Source organism: Notechis scutatus, chromosome 14 (genome assembly GCF_049901735.1).
Source record: "Notechis scutatus isolate UNSWTSFEM ecotype Mainland chromosome 14, rNotScu1.2, whole genome shotgun sequence".
Taxonomy (NCBI): Eukaryota; Metazoa; Chordata; class Lepidosauria; order Squamata; family Elapidae; genus Notechis; species Notechis scutatus.
Genome location: NC_142022.1, coordinates 6,909,270 through 6,919,683, shown reverse-complemented (window position 1 = coordinate 6,919,683; position 10,414 = coordinate 6,909,270). Strand labels below are relative to the sequence as shown.

General features: G+C 41.2%; 1 protein-coding gene across 2 annotated transcripts in view; it reads left to right on the top strand.

Moving 5' to 3' along the window:
* Nucleotides 1–2,918: 2,918 nt before the first annotated feature.
* LOC113429953 (sodium/calcium exchanger 1-like) overlaps nucleotides 2,919–10,414 on the top strand; it is a 19,588-nt gene continuing 12,092 nt past the window's right edge. For both annotated transcript variants that reach the window (XM_087943678.1, XM_087943679.1), the window contains exon 1: nucleotides 2,919–5,730. In XM_087943678.1, the coding sequence (XP_087799804.1) occupies nucleotides 3,986–5,730 (1,745 nt within the window). In that variant the 5' untranslated portion in view covers nucleotides 2,919–3,985. The remainder of the gene's footprint in view (nucleotides 5,731–10,414) is intronic.

Below are 10,414 nucleotides of genomic sequence, written 5' to 3'. Positions count from 1 at the left end.
AAGAACTTCATTAAGCAGTTCTTTCAGCCCTGCACAGACCTAGATGATCAAAGGTAAAGCTGATTAATAATAAAACTAACATTTATTAGCCAGATTTCACACCTGGTGCTGGACAGCCATTGAGCTTAAAGAAATGGCCCAGCCGAAAGATTTATAACCCAGCCATTGGCTGGATAGATAGATAGATAGATAGATAGATAGATAGATAGATAGATAGATAGATAGATAGATAGATAGATAGATAGATAGATAGATAGATAGATAGATAGATAGATAGATAGATAGATAGATAGATAGATAGATAGATAGATAGATAGATAGATAGATAGACAGACAGACAGACAGGCAGGCAGACAGACTGATTGATTGATTGATTGATTGATTGATTGATTTTTAATCGCCCTGCTCAGTTTGAACTCTTTATTTTTCTGAGGTAAATTTGCACAACTCCAAATGCAAGTTAAATCTTGAGTCGAGCGAAGGGAATCGACATTGCTTAGAAAATAAAATTTCTCCTCCGAATCTGATTTTTTGGAAGGCGAAGACAGGAGTCCAATCATCAACATTAAGAATCGCTAAAAGAATATTTGGCCTGATTTTGTAGGGTTGGTAGGACGGCTGCCAGAACAATCAAAGAGCTTCAGCAGCACTTACTGTATAAACGAGAGAGGATGCTCAGCGATGGCGCAGGAATGTTTCTGAGAATATATACAAACCCCGAGGTTGAAATGGTCTCTGCCAACCTTGATTTTCTGGGACCATCAGCTGGGGATGATGGGAACTAGAACCTGCAATGGCCCAGGATTGCTAGAATACTAGTCACAGGCATAAAGGAACAAAGATAATCAATAAATTGATCATTAGATGCTAGATAAATAAACAATAAATAATAAAAACAATAGATAATTATTATCTAAGTAAATAATAGAAAAGGGATAATTAGCTACTAGATGGACAATTGATAATTAGAAAATTAAATAATAAATAGAAATTGATATATACTAGACAAATAAATAAATAATCAATTAGATAAATTAGATAAATAATAGAAATCAATAATTAGATAAGTAAATACATGGAAATTGATAATTGGACAAGTAAATAAATAGACATTGATAATGATATACTAGATAAATAAATAGGCAATTGATAATTAGATAATTACATAATAAATAGAAATTGATGAGATAAGTAAATAATAAATAGAAATTGAGATAAGTAAATAATATATAGAAATCAATAAGTAGATAATAAGTAAATAAAAAATTGAAAATGATAATTATATAAGTAAATAATACAAATTGATAATTAGATAAAAAGTTAATACTAGATAAATAACAAATAGACAATAATTATATAAGTAAATAATACAAATTGATAATTAGATAATGTTAATACTAGAGAAATAACAAATAGACAGATAATTAGATCATAAAGAAATAGAAATTGATAATTAGATAATATATAACTAATAGACAATTGATAATCAGGATAATAGGTAATAAATAAACAATAGATAATAAATGAATAATAGATCATCAATCAATAAATAATTGCATGGCCTCTGTATATGCCATATGCTGCATGAATAATAAATACATAAATTCAGAGGTCTGGATTCTAGGAAAAGGAGGGTGAACGCCTTTCCTTCGTCTGTGGGAAGGAAGTGTGGGGCGAAACTGGCAGAGAGCGAAGTGGATATTCTGAATTAATGATGGGCGGGTGGGGTTGGCCCAGAACATGCTTCTGCACTTTAGTGTCACTCAAGTATGCTGGGAAAAAGGTGCCATAATGGCTTAATTGTTCTGGCCTCCCATTCCTGGCACTCAAAACAGGGAGATTTCCATTTTGGTAAAAAAAAACGATAACTGCTGGGCAAATCCCAAAGGCTGGGAGGAAGTCGTTAAGGTAGCAATTTAAGATGCTCAAGGTTTACATTTTATTTCGTTTATTTGTCTTGGTTTTACAAATGATTCAAGCCGGCGAACCTATCCAGCATGCTTTCCTCCTCCTGTTTTCCCCCCAAAACAACAACCCTGTGAGGTGGGTTGGGCAGAGAGAGAGAGAGAGAGAGAGAGTCACATCCAGCTGTCTTTTGGGCCTAAGGCAGGACTAGAACTCTCCGTCGCCTGGTGATCGGCCCAAAGTCACCCATCTGGCTTTCATGACTACGGTGAGACTAGAACTCCCTGTCCCGAGACTTTTGAAGGAAGCTTCCCTCGTCCAAGGTCACTTCTCCAGGAAGTTCTCACGCTAGTGATTATTCAGCCAGGGTGTAATTATGACCCAGATCAGGATGCAAAATGTGCACAATGATTCTTGCTGGCTGTCAGAAGGCAGCGTCAGGTCTAGATTAAATTGAGCAGCTTCCAAACTCTTCTGGACAAGGGCCATGCGAGAAGGTTGGCGTTAAACTTTTCTTCAGGCCAAAGCGGAAAACCAGGGAAGTTGTTGGTCTCCCTCCAAACGCCTCTGGCAGAAGCTCCTTGCAGAAAAATCAGCCCCCTGGGAGGAATGTCTTACTCCCAAGTAGGCCGTGGCTCTCTTGTAGACCACCAGGGTGTGTTGTCCAAGCAACCTCACCGCTCGTCTTATCTATAGGTAGTCCTTGGCTTCCAACTGCAATTGAGGCTGACATTTTGGGTGCTAAGCCAGATGGTTTGTTAAGGACTGGTTAGCATTGATGACGTTACCTAGCTGGGTTATGAGACGTCTGCAAGAAAACAAGCAACGAGGACCTCAATTCCTCCTCCTCCTCCTCTCCAAAATCCCCATTCTTGTCTAGCACTGATGATGTTTCCTAGTTGGGTCATGAAACATCTATAAAAAACCAAGCTCAGAGAGCACCAAGGACTCCACACTCCTCCTCCTCCTCCTCCTCCTCCTCCTCTCTTCTTCTTCTTCTTCTTCTTCTTCTTCTTCTTCTTCTTCTTCTTCTTCTTCTTCTTCTTCTTCTTCTTCTTCTTCTTCTTCTTCTTCTTCTTCTTCTTCTTCTTCTCCTTCTCCTTCTCCTTCTCCTTCTCCTTCTCCTCCTCCTCCTTCTTCTCCTTCTCCTTCTCCTTCTCCTTCTTCTTCTTCTTCTTCTGCAGGTGGGATACAAATTAAATAAACAAACAATAAACAGAAAACCTGGCTCCAATTAGGAACATAAGTTGAGAACATAAGTTGCTATAAGGTTTGGTGCCTTGTCTTGAATCTTCTTACTGTTCCTTGGAGCCGAGTCCATATTAGAAAGGAACAAAAACACAGATGTAAATAAATATGTTTAAATAGACTTCTGATTCATCCTTCTCTCACAGAGAAGACAAACTTGTGATGGTATAAGGTTTGACATCTCACGGACGAGCCTTCAAATCAAGTAGCACGACTCCATGTTCAATCATCCCCAAGAGGCATTGGCCGAGAATCCAAAATGACAGGAACATCTTTAGAAAGATCTCATCCATGATGGAAGGGATTCTGGGAGGCCAGATGGAGAGGTGGAGGTCTTGATTAAGCTAACTCTGGTTCCTTCGATTCCTACTACATGTTCTCCAGAATATTGGATTACAACTCCCATGAGTTGTAGTCAGATTGGGTCGTTGTAGTCCAAGAAAGATTACAAGTTCAACAACTTTAAGGTGATGGAGTTCAATTCCCAGAATTCCCCAGCCAGCATGCTTTAAAGTAAATGGACTTTCAACTCCCAGAATTCCCCCTAGCTGGCATGCTTTAGGATGGGTGGACTTCAACACCCAGAATTCCAGTATGGCTGGCTGGGGAATTCTGGGAGTTGAAGTCCACCCGTCTTAAAGTAGCCAAGGTTGAGAAATGCTGAAGGGATAACGTTGGGAGACATCTTTGGAGTGTTTTATGAGTCCTCTCTTGGTGGTCCTCAAAGTCTCCATCGATGATCCCATCATGCCAAATCTTCTGAGAGACCCAAATACCAGCAGTGAGTAACCCTTTCTTTCCTCTCTCTCTCCCCAGAGTCATCTTCTCCACCATGTCTCCGCTGAAGACCTCAGTCCTTCTCTTGGCTCTGTTCCTCCCGTCGCTGCTTTCCACAGTGGACAATGCCTTGGGTTCACCCAGGACTGGGTCATCTTCTCCAGACGGTGGCAACCGTAGCTCCAAGTGCCAGGAAAACACCGAATGCCAGGAAGGTGTGATCTTACCTGTGTGGCTCCCCCAGAATCCTTCCGTCGGAGATAAGGTAGCCCGGGCCATCGTTTACTTTGTGGCCCTCATCTACATGTTCCTGGGCATGTCCATCATTGCCGACCGCTTCATGGCCTCCATCGAAGTGATCACCTCGCAGGAGAAGGAGATCACCATTAAGAAACCCAACGGGGAGACCACGACGACCACAATCCGCATCTGGAACGAGACAGTCTCCAACCTAACCTTGATGGCCCTGGGATCTTCTGCGCCCGAGATACTCCTCTCCATCATTGAGATTGTGGGTCATGGCTTTCACGCAGGAGACATGGGTCCCAGCACCATTGTGGGCAGCGCCGCTTTTAACATGTTCATCATCATTGCCATCTGCATCCACGTGGTCCCTCAGGGCGAGGTACGGCGCATCAAACACCTGCGGGTTTTCTTCGTCACGGCGGCGTGGAGCATTTTCGCGTACATCTGGTTGTACCTCATCTTGGCCTGGTTCTCTCCCGGCGAGGTCGAACTATGGGAAGGTCTTCTCACCTTCATGTTTTTTCCAGTCTGTGTCCTCCAAGCTTGGGTGGCTGACCGGCGACTCCTCTTCTACAAATACGTGCAGAAAAAGTACCGGACGGATAAATCACGGAGTCTCATTATCGAGAGCGAGGGAGACACCGGCTACCCGAAAATGGACATTGAGATGGATAACTCACTCAAGGAAGGATCGGAAGGTCTGGGGGATACGGGTAAGGATCAAGACGAGGAGGCCCGCAGAGACATGGCTCGGACCTTGCGGGATTTGAAACAGAAGTACCCTGAAAAGGACATGGAACAACTGATAGAAATGGCCAACTATCAAGTACTGGTCCAGCAGCAGAAGAGCCGCGCATTCTACCGCATCCAAGCAACCCGTATGATGATCGGAGCTGGGAACATCCTCAAGAAACACGCGGCCGATCAGGCCCGCAAAGCAATCAGCATGCAAGAAGTCCAGATGGAGGAAGATGAATCGGTGACGAGAATCGGTTTCGAGCCAGCTCACTATCAGTGCTTTGAGAACTGTGGCTCTGTGGTCCTGACTGTGGCCCGTCGAGGAGGGGACCTGGACTGCGTCACTGTGCGAGTGGACTTCCGTACAGAGGACGGAACGGCGAACGCTGGCTCAGACTATGAATTTGCAGAGGGTACCTTGCTCTTCAAGCCGGGAGAGACGTGCAAGGAACTGCGGGTAGGGATCATTGACGATGATATTTTTGAAGAGGACGAATATTTTTACGTCCACCTCAGTAACATCAGGGCAGCCTGGGCCGAGCTAGGGCCGGAGCCTCCTCCAAAAGCTTGTCTCTTACCTTCCAAGATGGCCACCGTGACGATTTTCGATGATGACCATGCTGGTATCTTTACCTTTGAGGGACCCTCTAAGCGAGTGAACGAAAGCGTAGGTGTGGTACACATCAAAGTGTTGAGGACTTCGGGGGCCCGCGGGCGAGTGGCCATCCCCTATCACACCATCGAGGGCACGGCGAAAGCCGGCGAGGATTACGAGGAAGTGGCCGGCAAGGTGGAATTTCAGAACGACGAGACAGTGTAAGAAAACGGCATGGGGACCCCGATGGGGGAACGGTGGGGCAGGGAGAGAAGAACAACGCATGTGCGGGAGGAGGGAAAATGGGTTATGGATAGTGGTAAAATTTTATTTATTTATAAAATTTCTTTGCCATCCATGTTGTGTCCAACAACTCTGGGCACCGTACACTATAAACAAGATATTTGAAAAACATTAAAACCGTAAAAAGACAGTAGATTAAAAACATTCACAAATGACTCACGATCAACATTAGATCCAGAATTACCATTGCTAAGGAGTTAAGTGAGCCTGATTTTATGACCTCTTTTAACGATGGTTGTTAAGAGAATCATTGCAATTGTTAACTGAGTCAAGAAGTTGTTAAGCAAATTGAGCTTCCCCTCCTTTGAAGCCATCCGGGGAAGGTCACAAGCGTTGATTGCGGGATGCAAGGATGCTTCAACCATCATAAATACTGTACGTGCTGGTTTTACGACCTTTCTTGCCGTTGTTAAGGGAGTCACACGGTCATTAAGTGAATCTGGCTTTCCCCATGGACTTTGCTTGTTGGAAGGTCGCAAAAGGGGATCAGGTGAGCCCGGGATGCTGCAACCGTCATAAATACGAATCAGTTGCCAAGCGCCTGAATTTTGATCACATGACCATGAGGACACTGCAACGGTCGTTAAGTGTGAAAAACGGTCCTAACTAAGTCACTTTTTTTCAGTGCCATTGTAACTTGGAACGGTCACTAAGTGAACTGCTGTAAGTCAAGGACTATTCAAAGGGCCTGGAAAAGGAAGAAATGGTATGCGCTGGCGTACAGCAGCTCATAATAAGGAGCATGGCCTTTTTGGTGGTGGCCAGTTCAATGGCTTTTGTTTATTGCAAAAATTTCTAAAACGCTGGACAGTCCGATTCCAAGAGCATTAAAAGACAGGCCAGAAATTACAAAAACCATTATCTAATTCCCAAATAACTATAGTTTTTTTTTTCTTCCTCCCCAGTTCCTCAAGGTCTTAAATATCAGATAATGTGCCTGCTTCCAGGGCTTCAAAATTACTCCATTTTTATCTCCGCTCAGAGTATTAAAGTGGTTTGATATTAAAATTTTCCAGCTTTTGGTACACCGTTTGTCAGATTTAACTGTTTTCAATTTGTTTTAATGGTTTTTTTTTCGGGCAGGAAGGAGTCAGCTACGACGGGAATTACGCGGGTGTTAGATGATAAATGTTTATAATAATCAAGAAAATATATAAGCCACAATAGCAGGCCAGCAATGGATCTGTTTTTTACTACATTTAGGTACAAAATGTTCAGGTTTTTTTTTACTGACTTCGGTACAAACTCCAAAAACTTTTGTGCACATTAAAAAAAAAACTATTTTCCAGTTTTACTTCCTTTTTCAAGATGGCGAACAAAGCATCATTTAAAAATAAATTGGTAAACAGGCATAATGACTTTGGCAGTCATTCTTCCTGGCCCAGCCTACCCTGCAGGGCTGTTGTGGAGAAAATGTGGAGAAAAATGAAAATTTAAAAAAAAGACATGGAAAATAATTATACTTTGTGCTTATTGACAAAGTCCTCAACTTATAACCACAATGGGGCCCAGAATTTCCAATGCTAGGCAAGGAGACTATTAAGTCAGTCAGACTCAATTTTACAAACTTTTATTGCCAGGGTTCTTAAGCGAATCACTGCAAATGTTAAATGCCTGGCAGATTTTGTAGACTGCATTAAAACATGGTTCATCCAAGTGTTGCTTAATTTTATTTTATTGCTATTTCTGACAATAGTTTCTCTACTGCTGAATTGTATGGACGTCTGGTGGCTTACAGGATCATAAAACAGCCATAAAGTCAACATACATCATAGATAATCAGATAATATTTAAAAAGAATGTAAAATAGTCCTCAATTTACAATGTGCCTGGTGCAAGAATCAGATAGATAGATGGATGGATGGATGGATGGATGGAATAGATAGATGATAGATGATGATAGATAGATAGATAGATAGATAGATAGATAGATAGATAGATAGATGATAGATAGATAGATAGATAGATAGATAGATAGATAGATAGATAGATAGATAGATAGATAGATAGATAGATAGATAGATGGGATAGATGGATGGATGAGATGGATGGATGGATGGATGGATGGATGGATGGATGGATGGATGGTAGACAGGTAGATAGGAAGGGAGGAAGGAGAGAGAGACAGATGGATAGATACCCCCTCTGATGGATGGATGGGTGGATGGACAGACAGAGACAGAGAGAAGAGATGATAGATGATAGAATGTTAGAATGAGTTAGATTGAAAGATAAAATGAGATAAATTGAATGGAATGGATAAAGAGACAGACAAGATGAGATAAATAAAACAAGATAGATTAATAGATAGAATGAGATAGATGGAATATGATAGCTTGATAGAGATATGAGAGAGAATAAAATAAAATAAATTATAGAATAATAAAATTTGATAGAATAATTTAGAATGATAGATAGATAGATAGATAGATAGATAGATAGATAGATAGATAGATAGATAAAATGAGAGAGAGAATGATTGAATAAGATTGATGGGTAGAATAAGATAGATGTTAGATTAGATAGATAGATAGATAGATAGATAGATAGATAGATAGATAGATAGATAGATAGATAGATAGATAGATAGATAGATAGATAGATAGATAGATAGATAGATAGATAGATAGATCTCCTTATTAAAATCATATTTAGTGTTGATGCTATAGCCTGTTATTAAAAATATGCAAGGGGGACCCAAGAGTTAGTTCATATTCGTGGCACTTTCCTCAATGCTCAGGGGTACCATCCTTTCATGCTAAAAGAGACACAACCGTTTTAAACAAAAACAGCAGAAGCCACTGTTTCGAGAGACTGTCTCCCCGTCTCAAACCGCTTCCCGCTCTCCTGCTCCCTTCGACCAACCCAGCCTCTCCACCCCTCCAGCCTCTGACACGTGGCGTTAATTTCTGAAAACGTTCAACCTTCCCTCTGCCAAGCATCACCTCGCTCAGCCTCTGAATTTGACAAAGAGATTGACCTAATTGGCGAGAGCAGGGGCGGGTGCCAAGTTGGGTCAACAGGACGGTGTGAGAACACAGGGAGAGGGAGGGAGAGACACACAAGCCAGCCCAGAGCGAGAAAGAGAGGGTGTGAAACACAACGGGGCCCGTCCTGGCACATGGGAAGAGCCAGGGGTAGGTGCCAGACATGTCTGAGGACGCGCAGAAAGTTTAAAACAGGCAACAGGACAACAGATGCAGCCCCAGCCATCAAAAATAAGCCCTTTCCTCCCCCTCCTTTAACCTAGTTTGGGTTTGTTTTGGCAGACCAGAAGGAGTTTTCTGTATCTTTTGATGTCCTTTACGAGAGAAAAAATAACATAAAGACAGGAGGAAAAAAAAAATATATATATATATATAAAGTAATAATTTTAAAAATGTGCTTTGTGGAGTCTGGGCGGAGAGTGAAAAAACGGAGTGATTTTCCTTTTCTCATATTTTTTTTCCCCAAAAAAGTTTTTTAATTTATGGTTTACAATAATACCATTCCATTTCAACCGTGTGTCGATTAGGTACAAATTTTTGTGCTTACAGTTATAACGAATACTTTTCTTATCAATATGACAATAATCCCATTTTCTTATAAGTGTCATCCCATAGATCTTATCATTTTTGACAATCTTATCTTATTACTTTATATAGTCATCTAATCCACATAGTTGTTTTATTTTCTAACCATTGATAAAATAAATCTCATACCATATAATATTCTGTTTCTTCTTTTTCTTTGATTGCCAGTGTTAGTCTATTCATTCCTGCACATTCAAATATTTTCTCAATTATTTTCCCTCTATCGGTATCTTATTACTTTCCCAATTCTGAGCAAAACCAATTCTAGCTGCTGTTAATACATTAAATACGTTTTTTTTCTTTGCTGTAACCTTCAGGTACCATTCCTAATACCTTTTTCTCAGATTTGATCGGCAGGCAGTCCCCAACTTACAACTGTTCATTTAGAGACGGTTCAAAGTTACAGTAACACTGGAAAAACAGTGACTTATATGTTTAACAACAGGGGCAAGAAATGTCGTAAAACAGGAGGGGAAACTGTTTTGCTTAGCAAGAGAAATTTTGCCCTCAATTGTGGTTGTAAGTCAAGGATTAACTTAACAGTCTAGTTGCACAGAAGCCCCCCTGTGCATTTAAATTTATCTATAAACTGATTTAGAACTGTTTTTCCAGAGGTTTTGGCAGCCCAGAAGGGTTAAGCAGGGCTGCTGTGACTGGAGGTCCTGGCTATAAATTCCCTGCATATCTCAATCCTCTTAGGCTATCCATATATTTTATTTTCCTTGCTCATCGGAAAGGACCCCAGGAGACAACTGCCTGCCTTGTCATCTCTTCGAAGTGTGGCCCTGAAATGGCTGCCGACAGATGTTTACGCCTTGGAACTGGAGTAAAACTCCGTGGCCTCCGGAGAATGTAGGGGAAAAAAAATAAAATAGAATAAACTCAGAAACTTATTTTCTTCACATTAACCTGGAGGCCACGCAGGGAAAAACACAGATAAATTATTATCAGCACGGGACGGCGGTTTGTTTATAACCGCAGGGTGATGTACAAGTGGTCTCGACTTACGACTGCAATGGGGATCTGAATG